Raw genomic sequence first — 21,177 nt, 5'->3', positions numbered from 1 at the left:
CAACCACACTTTGGGTAGCAAGGTTTAACAAGCACTATGTCAGTGACAGAGGAGGACAAGAGAAGGTACATCACCTGGCCCAAGGTCAGATTGCTAATGAATGGCACATCCGGGATCCCAGCCCAGGTGTTCTGATTTCAGAGCCTGTGCTCGGCCAGACATCAGCCTCCCTCTGTTAGTAAGAACTGACACTGCTCCCCAGTCAATCCTGAGGGGTACAATCATGATGTCACACTGCTCTAGGGACAAAAGCAGAAAGTCCTATCCTGCACAGTATCTTCCCTGGTTGATTCTTTTCTTTTTTTCTTTTCTTTTTTTTTTTTTTTTTTGAGACAGGGTCTCACTCTGTCACCCAGCCTGGAGTGCAGTGGCACGATCACAACTCACTGCAACCTCTGCCTCCCGGATTCAAGTGATTCTCCTGCCTTGGCCTTCTGAGTAGCTGGGATTACAGGCTTGTGCCACCACGCCTGGCTAATTTTTACATTTTTAGTAGAGACAGGGTTTCACCATGTTGGCCGGGCTGGTCTTGAACTCCTGGCCTCAAATGATCCACCCGCCTCGGCCTTCCGAAGTGCTAGGATTACAGGCATGAGCCACTCCTCACCCAGCCCCTGGTTGATTCTGATCTTCTGGTGGACTGTACCCCTGGACAGCTCTTCAGCCAATTATGTTGCACCTGAGCACTTTGTAAACCTAGTGCTTTGTAAAATACATCATGAGAGAGCAGAAACAAAGAGTTAGGAAAAGGTGAGATAAACATCTATTAATTCTTTTGTTGATTTATCACAGGACAGATGAGTCCTGCAGGAGCCGTTCTCTTCATGGAATCACACTGGCTTCAACTTCATCAGTGGATAATGATTCATTTTTTCCCCCTGTTTGAGAGCAAGACTTTCTGGATTCCAGCTTCCAGAGCCATCCCTTTTTAGATACTGAATATGCATGACTTTGGCCGCTCACCAACACCCACACAGTTCCTGATTTGTTTAGGTTCTTTCCCTTCTGGACTGCTGATGGGACCTTACAAACCATGCTCAGTCTTCTTTAAAGAGAATTTGGATTGTTATTACCCCAACTACTGCCTCTGAGTCATCATTTCTTTTCACATTAACTTTTTACATCAGGCATCTCACTTGCATCTGCCAATCCTTTAACACAGTTTGTATACAGAGGAAGGCCATTTCTGCCATCCCTACTTATTAACCCTGGCCATTGCGTTTCCTTCCCATTTAATCTATCTCCTTTTTTTTTTTTTTTCTTTTTTGAGACAGAGTTTTCTCTCTTGTTGCTCAGGCTGGAGTGCAATGGCATGATCTCAGCTCATCGCAACCTCCACCTCCCGGGTTCAAGCGATTCTCTTGCCTCAGCCTCCCGAGTAGCTGGAATTACAGGCACGCACCACCACACCCAGCTAATTTTGCATTTTTAGTAGAAATGGGGTTTCTCCATGTTGGTCAGGCTGGTCTCAAACTCCCGACCTCAGGTGATCTGCCCACCTCGGCTCTATCTCCCATTTCATTCCACAATAGTGTATCCCACTTCAAATGTTCAATGGGCTCTTAGTCAGACACACCCAAATATACAGAGAGAGCAAGAGTTGGGTTTCAATAGACTGGCAATACTTAGGGTGACAAACCACCCTGGTTCACTCAGAACTAAGGGAGGATCCCAGGATGTGGGGCTTTTAGTGCTAAAACCTAGACAAGTTGGTCACCCTGCTAATACCACATCTTCGCACACTGAGTACATGATTGGGCCTTGATTCTCATCAGCCCCGACCTTCCCACTGACATGCTGAGTGACCTCATGCAAGTCTCTTTACACCTCTTGGCTCCTGTTTGTCCAGCAAAACTATAAAACAATGCTTAAGGTCTTTATCTACCTCACAAAAAATGTTGTCTGGATTAAGAGTTTTTTTAAACGCATAAAAATTCCAAGAAGGATTTCTCAACACAGTATAGCACAGTATATATATCTCCTGTGCCCAGGAGGGATATGCCCATGGGCAGGGACTACACACGGTGTCTATGAAGAGTCTCACAGGGCCAAAGGCATTCTTTTCTATTTTTTGTTTTATTTTTTCTAGAGAAAGGGTCTCACTGTCACTCAGGCTGAAATACAGTAGCACGAAGATAGGTCACCGCAGCCTTGAACTCCTTGGCTCAAGGGATCCTCCTGCCTTAGCCTGCTGAGTAGCTGGGGCTATGGGAGCAGGCCACCACACCCGGCCACCAAAGGCATTCAGACACAGCTGTCTGTGGTGGCCACAGCTGTAACTTGCAAAACCTGATCATATTTATAAATGGGCCAAAGTCATTGCCCCAAACAAGTCTAGCCCTGCCCCAGAGCACTACACCCAGACTGGCCATCAGTAGCAGTGGTCTCCCACACAGCATGGCTCAGAACCCACCCCGGGCAAAGTCATGCATCCTGACAGCCAGCCCTTCTGTCTTCCCTTCTGTGGCTGCCCTAATTCAACTCCCTGGAAACAGTCCCTGAGACAACTTCCCAACACCTGCTTCTCAACACACCCAACCCAGACAGTGGATATACAGAGAGGGACCTCACAGAGACCAAATCTTCATTCAAGAATTATAAATGTATCCTTAAGGCTAGTGTGAAAGTGCTGGCAAATTCATCAGAAGGTTCCCCCGGCCAGAATGCAGGGTGACCGAAGCTGTAAAGCATGGTGTTCCGTCCGCAGCCTCGTGCTGCCACAGTGTCAGACCCCAGGCTGAGGCAGGGGCTGCTCCTCTCTCCCACAAGGAGGAGTCCGGAGCACAGGCCGCAGACCTGGGACCAGCCGTTGGGCGAGCTTTGGCCCTTACATGTGTTTTACTTGGCTCACGCGGTGTCTGTAAAAACTATACACTGGCTGCCAACTTGTAAGACTCAGCAGTTTTCACATGAAACTCCAGACCTCTGGGTTCCTCTGGAAAACCAGAAGATGTGGCAACACTGGGCCCAGCATCCTGCACAGCAACCAGAGCCTGGAGCTGACAAGCAATGCTCCTCGGAAGCATGCTTCTCCCGGTCCCCAAAGGCCCTTCCCCTTCCCCACGTCTCTCCAACACAGGAACCAAGTATCCATTAGTACGTTCAAATTAAGATATGGGAGATTGTTTCTTGAATGTGCATCTCCATCAAAAGTGGAAATGACATATATTGTCCAACAAGGCCACAGACTTCAAGAAAAATGGGAGAAACCGTATTTCTCTGAGGAGGTAGAGTGTTGTAATGGCCAGGTGTGGTGGCTCAAGCCTGTAGTCTCAACACTTTGGGAGGCCAAGGCAGGCGGATTGTTTGAGCCCAGGGGTTCGAGACCAGCCTAGGCAACGTGGCAAAACCCCATCTCTACCAAAAAATATATATAAGCACAAAAATTAGCCAGCAATGCTGGTGTGCACCTGTAGTTCCTGCTACTCTGGAGGCTGAGTGGGTGGGAGGATGGCTTGAGCCCAGGAGGCGGAGGGTGCAGTGAGCCAAGATCACACCACTGTACCCCAACCTGGGTAACAGAGCCAGACCCCGACTCAAAAAATAAAAATAAAAAAGAGTGTTATAAACTTGAAGGTGGCTTCACTCCTGTCCTTTACCTGCCTGGCCTCCCACAGGCCTTTGAGTTTATAACCCTTGGCATCTTGAGTCTTCAAAATACCTCACCTACTAAACATCATAAATACCCAGCTATAGAAATTAAGAATATTAGAGAATCAGTTTCAACAGCTCATCCCACTATAATGGGTTAGAAGAAACCAGCATATGGGAAAGGCCAATTTGATTCCATCTGGCTCAGCTGCAGGCAGGCAGCTCTGCCCAGGAAGGCACTCTGGTATTTTCTTGGGCAGATGCAACAATCCAGTCCATACGCTATTACTTCCCAAAGGTAATCACACATTGCATGGATCTGTCTGCAACACTGACTGCACCTCCCTGTGTTCAGCAAACAAGGGATATATCATTTTCTAGATTATCTTCCCTGTCATACAATTCATCCCTTCCATGTTCCAATTACCCACTACTTTTTCCAGTACGATAATCCCAGTGGACCAGAAAAGGGCATGTTGATGGCACCAAGGTGTGCCCAGAGCCAACACAATACTTACATCACTGCTCTTGGGCCTCACCAATGCCAGGCTATCTCGGGCCAAGGCCACGATCACGTTGCTTTTCTCTCCAGCCCAGTGCACCACCATCTGATTGTGGGAATCATTCAGACTAACCTGAAAGAGATCAATGTAGGAATTAGGACCCACGATAAGTGATGGCCACACACATTCTAAATCAAGACTCTTTCCTCCTTTGTCAAGCAGAAATGATGAAGATTCTGCCATCTAAAGCATTTGGGCCAAGGTGGCCTTTTCCCCTCCCACCTCATGCATATTCTGTCACACTCAACTTCCCCACAAAGAAATGAGTCCCCTGCTATTTTGGATGTAAACAGATTGTAGAAAAGCTTCTTGGGCTCTCATCGGCATAACCAATTCCTTTGATTATTTTCATCCTTTATGATACCAATCTCTGGTTACTCTGATCCTTACTCTATGTATGACATGCACTGGTAAGATTTTAAACCAAAGCATGGAAACATTGCCCTTGTTCAAAAAAAATTCATAGGCCAGAAAGATCATATGGTTTTCAAACTTCTGTTCCAACTATGTTTTTTCTGGCTTGGTGGTACTGTCATTCACTTTCAGCTGGTAATGAGAAATGAGAGAAGTATCATTGTGAAGCTTTTCAAAATTATTTTTGAAAGGTCTCAAGTAAGGAAATATTTTAGTTCTCAGACTTTTAGATTTGGTAAACCAATAAAATAAAAATGAGGAAGGCCAACAGAGAACTGGTTGGCAACTTCTATTCCGCCAAGTAAGGACATCACAAAAACAGGACTAGCTACTCTCTCAATCTCTTTCCTCTGCTTCCTGAGGACACCGCAGACTCTGCTTCAGGCTGTGGGGCAGAAGGTGTGGCCTGGGACTGAGTTCCAGCAGGTGTAATGTGAGAGAAGTCATCAGGGCCACTATCAGCCTGGCCCCCATACAGTCCTCTTTTCTTTCCCCATCCGCAGGCCGCATTCAGAGGACTCCAAAGCCCCAGAGGAGGGCAGAGCCGAAGACGGAAGGAGCCTGCATCCCCATGGAAAAGACCTCCACTAACCAGTAGCACTCATCCTGAACTTCTCATAACCCGGAGCCTCAACTCAGCCACACCGCTGAGCCTTTGGGATTTGTCTGTTACGCAGCTCACCTTACGGGGCGATATGACCACTATCTAGAGTCATTGTCATTTTTTCAAAGATGTGTTAACACTGAAAACTGAGGAAGCATATCATCTCAGAATAAAGAACCGTTGTTTCACTGTATGGAAAACTACATTACTTTTATTTTCTTATTTCACTGTTGGCTGATGGACACCTGTCTGAGGACTGGCATTTGAACACCTGAACCATACATTCCACCCACTCTGTGGAAAGCAAAGTCATGACAGGAATAACAAAAATTCTGAGAGCTGGTCAGGCTCGGTGGCTCACGACTGTAATCCCAGCACTTTGGGAGGCCAAGGCGGGCAGATCACCTGAGGTCAGGAGTTCAAGACCCGCCTGGCCAATACGGTGAAACCCCATCTCTACTAAAAATACAAAAAGTAGCCAGGCATGGTGGCACGCACCTGTAGTCCCAGCTACTCGGGAGGCTGAGGCAGAAGAATCGCTTGAGCCCAGGAGGCAGAGGTTGCAGTGAGCTGAGGTTGAGCTACCACACTCCAATCTGGGTGACAGAGCAAGACTCAGTCTCAAAAAAAAAATTCTGAGAGGTGGTCCAACACTCAGAAGCAGGACAATGCCATGAAACCAGGATCACAGGCTGCCTCTCTTGCTGAGCGATGTCTGAGAGAAGCCTATTCCACCAGCCTTCTCAACCTCAGCTGTCTGAGGCACACGTGGAAGGAAATCAAGCTTCTGGGACTCCAGCCCACACAGTCCACCCCACCCACGAGTAAGCCTAGACTGATGACAGTTCAAGCCTGGGCCAACCTGCCCTCCGAGCTGTCTTCTCATCAAGGCTCTGCAGCAGAAAACCCACAGCTCCTTTCTCCTTCTCTTGCTTCCTCCCCCCAGCACACTTGAACTTTCCCCACCCACTCCTTGAGGTGCTCTCAGATGTCATCAGGGAAAAGAGAAACACCTGTGCCACATATATGGCTGGCAGAAGGACAAAGCGGCTAATCCTTAACGAGGTTACTTGGGGTTTTAAATACCTGCATTTAATTTGATCCAGGATCAAACTCTTTTTGAAAAACATTTGAAAGGCGACCTTACTTTAAAGAAAAGGACCTAGGAATATGTGTCCTTCCAAAATGTCCCTCCTCATTCCCAGATAGAGAAGTCCAGGCAAGCACTAACAGAGAAGTGCAAATAAGAAATAGAAGTAAATAAATTATTTAATCCAGAATGCTACAAAGAGAAAGCAGCTAAAGGAATCTCCTCCGGTCGCTGAAGCCTTCCCTTTTCCTCCTCTCTCTTTCCAGCCCAATCCCCTGGATCCATCTGGAGATCAGAAACTCACAACACATGTGCCCTGGGAATCCCAGCTAAAAGTTTCCTCCCCTCCCAAAACATCTGCACTCTTGAACCAGAGTGGGGATTGAAAACTACGCAAATGCCAATACAATAAAGGACTAGGAACCTAGAAAAAAAAAAAAATCACCCATGTTCCCCTGGGATCTGGAATAAAAAGTCCTCAAATATTCAACTTGGGCATCCTCAAAGATGACATCAAAATGCTCCCTCTGGCAGGTAACACTCAGATAATGCTTTGAGTAGGTTGCAAAGCTTTCAGTGATCAGAGTGGGCAAAAGGTCTGAAGATAACTTGCTGAAATCGATCTACTCAGAGGACAGGAGACCTCCTCACCAATCCCAAGGCAGGTGAAAGGTGAGAAGAGCACCAAGGGCAAGCCTCAAAACATCCAAGGGCTTTTCTACAAAGAAAATCTCCCATCCTGGTTAACACGGTGAAACCCCATCTCTACTAAAAATACAAAAAATTAGCCGGGCATGGTGGCGGGTGCCTGTAGTCCCAGCTACTCAGGAGGCTGAGGCAGGAGAATGGCGTGAACCCGGGAGGCGGAGCTTGCAGTGAGCCAAGATTGTGCCACTGCACTCCAGCCTGGGCAACAGAGCGAGACTCCACCTCAAAAAAAGAAAACCTCTAGAAGGCAAGCCTGGTAAAACACCTGTTTGTTTATTACTTTGTTTCTTTCTCTTTTTTTTTTAAGAAAAGCTTTTTTTATTAGATGTCCCTTTTACTCATAAGAGCAGACTGAAAAGGGGCAGCCCAGTAGGGGGATAAAATCCCTGGCAAGAAATGACTTGTACGAGGGCCACCAGGCACTCGCAGGAACAGCTCAGCTCCTTTGCTTGGCGAGATGTCAGGCACATCCTGGTCATAAGAATAACTCCCTGGTGAGTCACAGCTGATCCCCAAGGCAGCCCAGGTGCCCATCCCCCCACAGCAGACCTAGTTGCAGGAATCAGGAATGGATGCGCGCAGGACAGGGGAGCCAGCAGGCAGGCTGACAGGAAGTAAATTTTATTATCAAGACATGCATTCTACCCTCTGGCCTCACCTGTCTCCTCTGTCTCCACCTTGCCCCCATCCTCACCCCCAGGGGAAAGAAAAGAAGTCAACAAAGCAGGCTTTTCCTGCTAGCTCTCCATGGCATGTGGCCAAGATACCAGCAGCCCAGGGCAGACCCCAGCAATCAAGAACAACCCCCAGGTCCCTAGATCCCTTTACTTAATCAGTGGCTTCCGGTTTGTTTGGTTCCTTTTCCATCCATCCCCAAGGATCTCCCCCTGATCTCCCCTTTCCTCCTCCCCAAGCCTTTTTCCATCGCCAATCCCCCACGCAGGTCCCACACCCAGAAGACACTGGCCTGGGAGTGGGTGGGAGGGTGGTTTTCCCAGGAACATAACCTTGACGTGCAATCAGCTATAACCACAACCCCGGGGTGTGAACAACCTTCCCTCTCCCCTGTCTAGCTCACAGGGCATAGCTGGAGCTTGATAAATGAGACACAATTAATTGGAGCTGTTAAGGCAACAGGGAGGGGCCGAGTGCCTCCCCTCAGAAGGCAAACAGAGAAAAATTACATGCCACAGAAACCTCTGAACACAGAAACTGCATCATAAACAACAAACAGCATCTGGCTCATTGGCAGGTCGTTAAGAGTCAAGATAACTCCTCCCACCCCACCCCCCAAGATCACCTGGCCTAGGCGGGTCCCATGCCCCACTGAAGGTCAGAATCACCTAAGAGGCCCCACTCCACGCCTACCGGCTCTGTCGCCCTCTGCCTGGAGCCCAGGAATCAGTCTTTTTTAAAAGACACACCCAGCCAGGCGTGGTGGTTCATGCCTGTAATCCCAGCACTTTGGGAGGCCAAGGCAGGCAGATCACGAGGTCAGGAGATGGAGACCAACCTGGCTAACACAGTGAAAAACCGTCTCTACTAAAAATACAAAAAATTAGCCAGGCACGGTGGCACGTGCCTGTAGTCCCAGCTACTCGGAAAGCTGAGGCAGGAGAATTGCTTGAATCTGGGAGGCAGAGGTTGCAGTGAGCCAAGATCATGCCACTGCACTCCAGCCTGGGCGACAGCGTGAGACTCCGTCTCAAAAAAAAAAAGGAGACACACCCCAACCCCAGGTATTTCTAATGCATCCTTTGGGAAACAATGAATCTAGTTGATTCCCCTGCCTCCTGGCAGGAGCTGGAACTAAATGACGGTAGCTAGAAAGATGTACCATTTTTGGCGGGGGGCTTGTCTTTGGGGATTTGGGATGGTCATTAAAACTCTAGGATATACTGATGATATATGCTACAATGTGGCTGAACCTCACAAACAATATGCTAAGTGAAAGAAGCCAGATACAAAAGGTCACATATTGCATGATTGCAATTTATATGAAATGTCCCGAATAGGTAAATCCATAGGGAGAGAAAGCTGATTAGTGGTTACGAGGGGCTGGGAGATTGGAGAGGAGGGAATCACTGCTTAATGGGTAAGGGGTTTCATTTCAGAGCGATGGAAATGTTTGGGAAATCATGGTAGCACAACATTGCGGCGATATTAAGTTCACTGAACTGTTCACTTTAAAATGGCTAATTTTATGTAATGTGAAATATACCCAAATTTTTTTAAGGCCTCTAGGACCTGCAGAGAACATTATATTTCTCAAGTGCTAATCAAGAACCTAGGAGCTTCCACTCTTAAGAAGTGCTCCTTTTATCTCATCTCAAGCCCTCATGCTACCAAAATATGCAGCTAGAATGAGTCATACAGGAGGCAGGCTGGGGACTGGGTCTCTGGCCAAACCAATCCTTCAAAGTGCTGTCAGCGGCATCTGCAGAGCCACAGCATCCGCACAGGCCTCCCTGTCCCCAGCTGGAGAAACAGCCGCAGGCCCAAGGCTAGCATCCACCGCCAGCTCACAACAGTGGATGCCACCCACACCTTGACTCGCCTCGGCATCTTCATCGAACAAGTCCATATCACCCCACACGTGTTGTCCCTCAGCCCCCTGCATGCCCTGGCAACCCGGAGAGGTGAAATGATTCACCTCCTATTATTCAGAGTGAGGGGAAGGACCTGCTACCACCCAGTCCTCAAGTTCTGGGTTGTTATAAATAGAGGGAAGGAAGTCAATGGCTTGGATGAAGGGACTGATTACTCATGCGTTCACTTGCGGATGAAGTAGGCGCTGAGGTCTGCTAGGTGCCAGGCACCCTGTAGGCTCTTTAATCACTTCTTACCTGTTAGCTCACACAGAGCACTTCTGGGGGAATTAGGGTTGCAAGTCTAAGCCAATGATGAGAAGTTTCCAATAAAACCCCCGAAATCTGTATAGTTGTTGAGGCTTATGCAGGAGGTGCGGCCACTGAATAGAATGGGTCACAGGTACCCTCTCTACACCTCTTTCAAATTGGTCAAACCCAAAGATCAGGATGTCCTAGACTCCCACAGCTTGCAGTCCTCACAACTCCTACACAGCCTCCTCCCAAAACGCAGTACAAGGAGGACAAATAAGGCAGTCTGATTCATTTCTCTGCTTCACTAGCAGTGAAATACAAAGAAGCGTTTTCAAAATTCTACAATATTGCATAAAACAAATATCCTGTCCTTCAACTGTGAGGACAGAAGGAGCCAGGCACTCCCCTGAACTATATGACGAAACTGAGGAAGCCAAAGACAGCCTCCTGAGGTCCAAGGAGAACAAGGTTTTCCCAAACCATCCCTTTGCATGGCCTAAATGCTAGGTATGCAAATTGCCTCTCACTGTCCCCTTTCAAGACTGTGTTCTCACTATATTTAGCAAGCTTATTATCCTCCCTGGACTGCTCACCTCAGAAGGAAAGCTGAAATCTAGTTTACGAGCACTCCCGGAAGGGAGGCCCAGTTCATGGAATCTCAGCTCACTCACTTGACTTTTGAGTTTGCTCAAGATGCTTCACCTACAGAACTCCTGAACTACTTTGCTGATGAATTCAGGCTGCCCATTTTCCAGATGAGGAAACAAGGAGAGAATGACCTTGGACTAGAACTTAGCATTCACTACTATCTCCTTCACTGGAGCCATGACCATTCTACAGAGAAAAATACAAATATGCCCTTTCCTTTCTCTTTGCTAAAAGGATGATAATCATAATCTCACTGCCTTATAATATCAGTTTAGAGAGCTGATTTCCCTTTCTGATTGATCCTTGGCAGCGAGAACCTATCTACCGTTTACCTCTGTGTGCCACTCTGTCCTGGTGAACCCACTTTGTCAATGAGCGAATGTGCTTTGCTGTTTTGGGAGGGGCTCCCTACTAAAAAGAAACTGTGGAAAACTCTCTTTCTCATGAACATAATATCACCCCTTAATTTACCAGTTGGTAAAAAAAAAAATGAGGAAAATATCAAAGCCAGAAAGAATCTCAGAGAACAATTAAATGAAATGCTACCTTTTGCAAATGAGATTAAGCTCAGAGACAGACTTTAAGGCAATGTGGTGGTTCTCACTGCCTGAAAACACACGGCCATGTGCAGGAAACACAGTCAGAGTGAGCACAGCAAATACCCCCTCAAGAGAGCGCACCCTAAGCCAGGACTTGCCCTACGTGAGGATTTCCCTGTGAGCCCAAAGTCATTTCTCACAGCTCTTCAGGATGGTTCCAGACCACCGACTTGCCCTCTGCAGCTTCACCATAAATAGACCCTCACCGCGTTCAGTCAATAAGTATTTATCAAGCACTAACTATATACCAGGTGCTATACTAGGTGTTAGTAAAATGGCAGACTCACATCTGCAATCCCAGCACTTTGGGAGGCCAAGGCGGGTGGATCCCTCGAGCCCAGGAGTTCAAGACCAGCCTAGACAACATGACACAACCCCATCTCTACAAAAAATACAAAAATTAGACGGGCCTGGTGGCGCATGCCTGTAGTCCCAGCTAGTAGGGAGTCTGAGGTGGGAGGATCACTTGTGCCCAAGAGATCGAGGCCGCAGTGAGCTATGATCATGCCACTGCACTCCAGCCTGGGCGACAGAGCTAGACCCTGTCTCAAAAAATAAAAAAGAAAGAAAAATAACACAATTCTAGGTCCTGCCTCATAGCTCTGAATATAGTAGGGAAAACACGCATTAAACAACTAATTCCAGGAATGATGATTGAATTACTGTTGTTACACAGGGGACCTAACCTCATATCGGGGAGAGAGTGAGGCTTCACTGAAGACCTGACCTATGTACTGACACCATAAGGATGAAGAGGGAGGAGTTAGGGAAAAGGGGATGGAGAAGTGAGGCAGAGAACAGAGACCCAGACCTAAGGCAGGGCAGAGCAAAAGCCAGGAAGGAGAAGGGCCTTGAGACTTGCTGTGTTTGAAAAATTACAAGATCAGTGTGGCCAGGAGAAAGTGGAATTATGTGAGATCTCCAGGTTTTAAAGGTGGAGAAAAAAAAGTACTGCAAAAAAGCTGTGGATGCCTGCCTGAGATCAAAAATTTCACTAGATTACTTAGGATAGACAAATATGCCTGCATAAATCTGAAACAAGTTAGCGGGTTGGTTTGAGTCTTGTTCTCTCCGGTTTACCACCTGTCTAACTACGGGTAAGTCACTTCACCTTTTCAAGCTTCAAGATACTCATCTCTGAAATGAGATGAATAATCATTCTTATCTTCCCCATTTTTCAAGATTGTCGTAAGAATCAAATGAGATGCAACCTGTGGATGTCATTTCATAAACTTCGACGCACTAAAACATCATTTCTTTTCATTACCAAATGCTTCTCAACCAAAATAAGCCATTCCTCACAAAACGGCTCCACATAAAACATTAACATTAGCGAAAGGCCTAAGAGCAAGCGATGACATATATAAAATGACAAAACACTGCACGCCTGAGTCAAGCTAGGAGCTCCTGCCTAACTGAAACTCACAGGCAGTTTTCTCCTTGATTCCCAGCCGAACTCTGAAACCTGGGGAAACCCAACCTCCAGGTCCCAAGGCTCCAGCCCAGAGGCGACACTGTTTTCTAGCACTTTCCTAACTCCAAGAGAAAAGCATGTAAACATTACATCCCAGAACCGAAGGCCTCTATACCCTACCAGTGGCTTCTTCACCACCGTGAGGGCAGCTATAAACAAGACTAATGGAGAAGGGGGAGTGCATTAAACCCATGGCTTGGCCAATTTCTCAGTAATAGGAGATGCCCTCTGGGCTACCAGGAGGTGAGGCAACAGGCGGATGTCCCACAGGCTCTGGTCTGCTAGCTAAACTCCCCCAGCTCTGTTTAGATAGCTCTTTCACCTCTAACCAACTTTCCACATCCACTGCTTCATTTTTCTGCTCTAGAGATTGAAGGCCTTGTTTCTGCAGTAACCATCCCCCTCCACCCTACCCATCACCACCACCACCAACAGCACACCTTGCCAAATTCAGCAAACCATGTGCACAGTTAACTGCAGATTTTTTTTTTAACCACTCAGTGAGAGAATTTCAGGGAACCAAATGTACACAGATGAGGTAAGTCATAGGTACAGAGTCTCAGGTTACTCAATTAATTGAGCACAGGTTCAAAGCATGCAAGTCCTTCCAAACACTCCTGGTTTCACAGGACACTCACCCCACTCTGCTCTGTCCCCACTCCCTGCCATCTCGGGCTCCTTGGCTGAGATCCTTGGGCAGATCAGCACTGGCCTTTCTTCCCAGGTCCCTGGGGCAGAGACAGGTGGAACTGTCTCGCATGTGTCTCCTGGGCTAATAGAGAAATGGGGTCCTTAACTATCTGGGACCTTAACCCTATAGCTTGCTATCTCACAGGTACCTATTAAAGTCTTCCCAGCCACAGTCCCCAAGCTAGCCTTTCTCCACAGGTGGCTCTTAACCCAGGGCCCTCCAGGCTCAACCAGATCATACCAGCCTTTCCAATGCCTCTGGGCACAGAGTTAAAAATTTCATCAAGGCCAGGCACGGTGGCTCACACCTGTAATCCCAGCATTTTGGGAGGCCAAGGTGGGTGAAACACGAGGTCAGGAGTTCGAGACCAGCCTGGCCAATATGGTGAAACCCCATCTCTACTAAAAATACAAAACAATTAGCTGGGTGTGGTGGTGCGCACCTGTAATCCCAGCTACTCAGGAGGCTGAGGCACAAGAATCGCTTGAACCTGGGAGGCAGAGGTTGCAGTGAGCCGAGATAGAGCCACTGCACTCCAGCTGGGCAACGCAGCGAGACTCTGTCTCAAAAAAAAAAAAACAAACAAAAATTCATCATGACACTACACCTCAGCTCACCAGCCCACCAAAGTCAGAAGGAAATCATCTCAGTATCCCGAAAATATTAAAATCCCAACTGAGGGCCCACCCATTGATTCACCCCCACATTTATTTCATGTAAGATTCACCCTAGTCATCTTCCCCCAGGGTTTCTACTCAACAGGCTAGTCTCTCTTCTAAATAATAGAGGTCACATCAGTTACCTTCTTCATTTAAAAAACCCCCAGAAAGAGGGGGAGATAATAAACAACATACTGGTCTCTACACGGCACAAATGCATTTGATATAGGTACATCTTTTTATTGCCCTTGTCAGCCACTCAGATTTGGGATATAATCACATCAGCCTGCCTTTCTGAGAATTCGTAGCTGTGTTTTGAATCTAATTCAGAGGACTGGAGATAAATCATTGTGAAGGGTCCTGATTTTCCAAGCTAAGAGCCTGCAGCAGCAGCAACAGCAATGGCATGCTAAGTTAAAAGGTCAGCCAAGAAGTGGGGGAGGTTTATATGCAAAGATGAAGACCACACGCCTGTAGTGTTTGTCTTCATGCCAATCTGGAGGGTTGAAGGGAAGAAAGACAGACCCAGCTACATCAAGGTAAGTCAACAAAAGCACAGGAAGCAAAGGGCAGGGCAGGGAGATGGCCCCACTGTTAAGGCACTGTTTACATCTTTCATTGCTAAACAGAATGTGCAGGGTCTGCACTCCACCTTAGCGAAGCCCGATACAAGTGCAGTGTTTGCGGAAGTCCAGATGAGAAGTGAAGCCACAGAGATCTGGTTCACCCTGTGAATAGCCAGCCTTCATTGACTAAGTGACTGACAGAAGGAGGCAACTGTGCAGAGGCATGCCCTAGAGCCAACCACCGGACCCACTTGGCCCTCCACTGTCCCCCTGGTGAGTTCCTACCTAGGAAAGAAGGACCACTGTCTCCTGACACTCAACTTGGCAGCAGCAGCCACCAATACCTAGGGTCTAGACCCAAGCCCTCCACTCTTGCTTTTATTGCCCTGTTTGCCATGCCTACACGAGCAGGTCTTTGCAGGAACTTCTCTCTTGGGTGAAGCAGAGGTTGCCTACAGGTGGGAAGAAGAGGCCTCGTCAAAGCTTGTGCTGTCTACACAGTAGCCAAGAGCCACATGTGGCTATTTCAACTTTAAATTCGTTAAAATTAAGTGAAAGACACTTCAAATCTTCAGTCACACTTGCCACATTTCACCTGCTCAATGGCCAGATCTGACTAGTGAACATGGTGAACAGCACAGACAGAGAACATCACTATCACAGAAAGATCTATTGAACAGTGCCACATCGGAGGGTCCAGGACGCGGCCAGGAAGATAGGATCTTCCAGCTCTTGGCTAGTAGCAGTGCTATGGGCATGGAGGTTACCATTATAATAAACAGTTACCCAGTGGATAACAGAACTTTGTAATTATTTTTTAACACACTATTGTACTTGTGATCGTTACACAGTCCTATTTTTATGGAACCCACCATAAAATGCACAAAGCTTTGGTCATTTTACAGTTAAAAAAAAACTGAGCATCTCACAATAACACAGGAGGAAACTCAAATCTTGATCTTGCTCAGCAGCCCACCCTGCCTTTTCTGGATTTTAGCTTCATCAGCCACTTCAGTGCTTGAAGGCCGCCCATGCCACTTCTTCGAAGGCCCAGGGTTCACAGGTCGATAAACCAATAAATTAGGTCGAAATTAACTGTGGCTCATTTTAAATTGAGGGAAATTGATTTTTGCATGTACGTGGCTAGACTGACTATACCATCTGCCAACAGTGTCTGGCATACCTAGAAAATGCATAGGAAGGTCCCATGCTCATCAACAGAGAATGCCTCACCCCCACAGCCCAGACCACCTCTGGAGAAATACTAATCCCCGAATATTCAAACCAAAAATGCAGTGAGCTCTCTTTTACTTTCCATCACATTTATTTAAATCCAAATAAATGGAGGAAAGGTCAATGTAATGCCCCCAGGTTTTAATACATTTTTATTCATTTAAAACATTTAATACATTTTTATCAACTCTCAATTATCTGCATCTGAATTATTGTCGCAAATTCTAAACTCCAAACTGCCTTTCCCTGAATACATTTAGGCCAGCCATTTCCCTTATCAATAGATCAAAGAATGCAAACTCATTTTAATATTCACCTGAGCAAAACTTAATTAGGAAGGTAAACGAATGCTTTAAAAAAAAGACTACATAAATACATAGCAAAAGCAAATCGATTATTTTTTGGATTACCTGCTCTCCAGATTATGATAAGACTGCCCCGTGTCCCTCCATTACAGTGGGTGGAACAAAGCTGGCTCCAACTATCTCTGCCCTGGGATTCAACAATGACACTATAAAGATGGCCGTCATCTCTAAGGAGGAACAGACCAAAATCTGACAATGAAATGTTCCTACAACATCCACCTTTTGCCTTGGGATGTTCGTTGCTATAAGGATCTGCCTCGTGGATCCCAAGTCTCAAAGCAATTTATTAAGCATACCATTAACTTCATTTTACAGAACATAGAGAAAACATTCTCAGACAGAACACAAATTAAAACCAAGATCCATGATCACTGTATTCTGATGCTCTTACAAGCCTGGACTCCACATCTCAAGGGAACTGTGCTCCAGCATCTCTCCAAGTTACAAGAGGGCTACATCAGGCTGCTCTCCTGCTCTGCAAGAACGCTTGAAGTGAAAGGAGAATGAGGTTTTTCTCACCTGGCCTGGAAAAAAAGTAATCATCTATTTTATATTATGATACTTCAGGTAATTTTCTAACAATTCACCATCATAATATCACAAATATAATTTAGAGCTAAAGTTAATCTCATTATTCAGGATACCAGGGACTACAGATAACAGGAAGCCATTTATAATTCAAGTTTACAATTTTATGTACATACGTGTTGTACATGCATAGACTGTTTCTGGAAAGATATACAAAAATATTGATAACAACGGATGCCACCCGGAAAGGAGCTCTGGGTGAACAGGGGGCATGAGAGGGAAGGAAATTTGTTACCACATACTCTTTGGAACAAATTTTGTTTTGTAAACGTGCATTACCTAATCAGACAGCTTTTTATTTCATCCCTCGAAATTCCACCTCCTTACTCTTCTCACCAACCCCTTTCCTCCATTCCTTCCACCTCGCAAAGCCTCCACCTTCTTTGCCTCTAACCATGCAAGCTATTTATGAACTAAAAGTGGCCAGAGACTGGGCACAGAGCTCCCTAAGAAAAGACGCCAAGTGGAACCAGGAAGAGCTTTTCAAGGTCACGTCCCTTATTGAGCCAACCCAAGGCCCCGAGCAACTCTTTAGCTACATAAAAGCCAACCTGAAGCAGCACATTCTTTGCCTTCTCATCTTATTCTGGAAGCACACAGGTCAAACATCCTAACTTCAGAATCAACCAGCCAATTCTTTCCCAAGCAAGTGTATCATGGAAGAATCTACTCAAAAGAGATCTAAAGCTGAACGGTATTCCACCCCCAAAGGAGACCCTTTGTCCCAGGGCCTTGTGCTGTAATAGACACTTTATTTTCAGTCTCAAATCAGGACACTGAATACTCCCTGGCTTCTAAAATGTAGGAATTATGAAGAGAGAGCTTGTTGGAAGGAAAATAAACCTGTAAATCCTGTTAGGCTTTGTGCTTTATTCCAAAGGATTTTTCCCCAAAACAATACCATTAGCATAAACCAGAATGATAGCCCTAAAAGGGAGGATTCTGTAAAACAGAATCCAAGCTCTTCATTGAAAATAACTCCCATATAGCACAGGAAAATCAGGGCTCCACTATCTGTAGGCCATGCCGCTTGCATCCTCACTACCGAATGAGCCATCTCATTTTCACTATCCATGTGTGGGTTCACTGTATTCCTCCTTACAAATACATTTTATATAATGTGAATGTGCTTCCTACCCTCTGGGCCTCTCTTCTTCCAGGTGCGTGGCTGGTCCACAAATACTCATTAAGGGCCTCCCAAGTGCCAGGGAAACACAAGAGAACTTGATCCATGCCCTCAAGGAGCAAACAGGAAGATGAGACAGTCGAGCAATTCTAACACAAGGCAGTAAGTGCTGCCTCCAAGCTCAGAAGAAACTCTTCCCACCATAGCCTGAGAATACCAAGAGGTATTCCTTGGATGTTAAAGAATGGAATAAGAGCTTCCCAGGCAAGGACAAGAGTTGGGGAAGATCATTTCAGGCAGAGGAAAAAGCAGGTATGATGGCGCAGACAGACAGAGCTTATGAGAAATCAGGAGGAAATTCAGCGTGGCATGAATTAGGGAATCCCTCTTCTTGGACCTGGCCTTTAAGAAGGGGCTCAACTTCTAAACTTTGCCTTTTTTTTTTTTTTTTAGATGGAGTCTCACTCTGTCCCCCAGGCTGGAGTGCAATGGCGCGATCTCGGCTCACTGCAACCTCCCCCTCCGGGGTTCAAGCGATTCTCCTGCCTCAGCCTCTTGAGTAGCCAGGACTACAGGCATCTGCCACCACACCCAGTGAATTTTTGTAGTTTTAGTAGAGATGGGGTTTCCCCATGTGGACCAGGCTGGTTTCAAACTCCTGACCTCAAGTGATCCACCCGCCTCGGCCTCCCACAGTGCTGGGATTACAGGCGTGAGCCTTGAACATGGGCAGAAAAGTCCTGATATCTGCCAGCAAATTATTTTCACCCCTACAATCACATTTCAGTATCATAAATGTGCCTTTAAGTAATCATGGCAGAAGCCGGTCTCCCCACCTTAGAGAAATTGAGGAGGAAAATGGTCAAAATAACCAAGCCTAGTTTACCCAAGACATTAGCGAAGCAGAGGAAAAAGGACCGACATTGACTCCAGCACAGGGCTCTTTCTCAAATGCAAGTATTCCCCTAGAAAGCCTTCCCTTCTCTTCTCCCTGAAGCTGGTGGCCTTAACATCGCCTCTAGGCCTGCTTCCTTCAGGCAGCTTCTGCTTCCAGCCCTAACCTGTGCTGCCAGTGTCCTCTTAACCTCACCCAAAGGTCAGAGGGCAAGAAGCTGGACAGTGTCTGAGCCCACCACCCCTTATCTCTCCATCTCCCATGCGCTGCATCTCACACAGCCCGTTATCACACCATTGTAGAGTTGTGGCTGGTTTCTTGTGACCACGTTTCCTGGTTCCCATCCTGGTACATTGACATGCCTGTATCTGCATCTGCTTGCTCTCCTCCTTAAATTGTAAATTTCCTAAAAGCAGGAATGAAATTTTATTCCCCAGCTCACTGCACCCCCATGGAACCACACTCAAGTCAAGCAGTACTGTTGGAAAACATCACCATTCCTTAGGTTTAAACGTTGAAGGGGAAAGTCGTGATTACAAAGTGGAACTTGGCTTAAGGCTAAAAGTAGGACCATATAATTTATTGTCACATCTTGACACTTTTGAGAGTGAAGGGGGTGCTATTCATAACCACCAGAGACAACTTAGACACCAGGTCTGCCCCAGGGAAACACAGAGGCAATGGTCATCCTTGCTAGAAAGATCATTCCAAATAGATGTTAGTTACTCCAGAGTTCCAAGAGGGGCACCTCAAACCCCTTCAGTCACCAATCTGTGCTTGCATTCTGAAGGGTCTGCACCAGATAGAACTTGTGGCAGAAAGCCCAGTACAGGGAAGTTCTTCCTTTTATCTGACTCAAATCCTTACAGATTCTAATTAATTCCACTTCTTATTAACCTCAGAGCAAGAGGCAACAATGGCATAGGAAGGCAGCCACAGAGAAGAAAAATCTCACCCTTGTATCCTCACCCTCCGGTTAGGAATTCCTCATTATGAGTTTGACTGCTAGTTCTCCATCCTTCAGCTGAACCAAACTCAATCTGGCCGGCCCAGAAACTCAAAAGCCCAGGGTTTGGGAGTCACTCCCAGTGAGAAAAGAGTTCATGTCCAACCTGCCCCACATCCCCTGGAGCTTTTCATAAACCAAACCCAAGAAAGAAATGGCACATGTACACATATTTTTGAAACCAGAAAGCTTTTTCCTCAACCTAAACTATAGCTTCAGGGGACCTGAGCACTGGGAGGGATTGTCTCCCACCAGCCCCCAACTCCCAGTTCCCAGAATGCTGATTCAAGAGCACAGCAGAGCTGGGCTGACTGGGGAGGCCCAATGAAGAAGTGGGCCACTCCTCCTCCTTCTCCCACCCTCCATCAGCCCCATGCTGGTGTCGCTGTTAAGAGCAAGGACCTTGATGACTTCTTTTTGTTCATACACATATTTGTCATATGGGGTGGGGACAGGGGGACAAGGATCTGGGCCCAAGAGGAACTGAGCATGCAGGTTCCTGCAGCCTGTGGCCACCATTAGTTACATGCCCTGGGGCACACATTCTTGCCCAGGGACCAATAGTGGAGGGAAATCCAACGCTCCCACCCAGTCACCACCATCCTTTCCCCCTTTATACCAGATCTATTTTATTTTAGAAAGGAGGTATTTCAGCAGCATTGCATAAAGACAGGGTGACTGCAATCAAGCAAAGGTCACTGAGACAATGCAGACAAAAACTAGAGAGCAGGCCACCTTCCCGGTATGACCTTGGACTAGTCACTTCACCATTCCACGCTTCAGTTTCTTCACCAACAAAATGACACAATAGGGTGATATGTTTATAAGGTTCGTCCTGGATCCAAGGGTTGAACATTTAACTCTGTATTTCCTGAAGAAATGGCTAAAGTGAAATTAGTGAGAAAAGGCAGAACTCAGGGTAATCTTTTATTAATAATTTCTACTTCAAAAGGAACAATTTGACTCTAGAAAACAAGTGTATTTACCCCCTCCTCTGGTCCTACTTTTTCTCCCCTACCGACCTTATACTTTTGCTGATGTCAATCTTAACTGCAGGACTGGGAGTCTCATGAGGCAATAACACGGTCAAATTAATTTTGCCAGTGCTGATCCTAACCTACAAACTCCATCTGCAATTCCTCGCAGTAAGTCTGACCATAAAAGTGAAATTCACGTTACTTATGATCTAATAAACCTATTGCCTGGGTAGAAATAAATCACTTATAGAATAATAATGCCCACCAAATTTCCTGCAGTCCTTTCAAATCTCCAAGTGCCATGAGGGGTATTCCTCTCCAGAATAAAGTTATCTTGACGGGGGTGGGAGAGTCAGCATCTTGAAGGGTGGGGAAGAAGGAATGGAGAGCATCTCACACCCTCGCCAAAAATTAGAAATTAAAAATTCAGCCTTTACACACGCACACACATACACACACCTCTTGTCTGACTGTACAGAGATAGTCGACAAGCTTTCAGGTTTGCCCACTTTTATTGTGCTAATAATGCTAAGTGTG

The 21,177-nt window shown here is 46.5% G+C and overlaps 1 protein-coding gene across 5 annotated transcripts in view; it reads right to left on the bottom strand.

Moving 5' to 3' along the window:
• SORL1 (sortilin related receptor 1) overlaps positions 1-21,177 on the bottom strand; it is a 185,445-nt gene that overhangs the window by 157,670 nt on the left and 6,598 nt on the right. For all 5 annotated transcript variants that reach the window (XM_063784581.1, XM_016922169.4, XM_016922170.4 and 2 more), the window contains exon 2: positions 4,110-4,226. In XM_063784581.1, coding sequence (XP_063640651.1) covers positions 4,110-4,199 — 90 coding nt within the window. In that variant the 5' untranslated portion in view covers positions 4,200-4,226. The remainder of the gene's footprint in view (positions 1-4,109; positions 4,227-21,177) is intronic.

Source organism: Pan troglodytes, chromosome 9 (genome assembly GCF_028858775.2).
Source record: "Pan troglodytes isolate AG18354 chromosome 9, NHGRI_mPanTro3-v2.0_pri, whole genome shotgun sequence".
Lineage (NCBI taxonomy): Eukaryota > Metazoa > Chordata > Mammalia > Primates > Hominidae > Pan > Pan troglodytes.
This window is presented reverse-complemented; position numbering and strand designations above follow the sequence as displayed.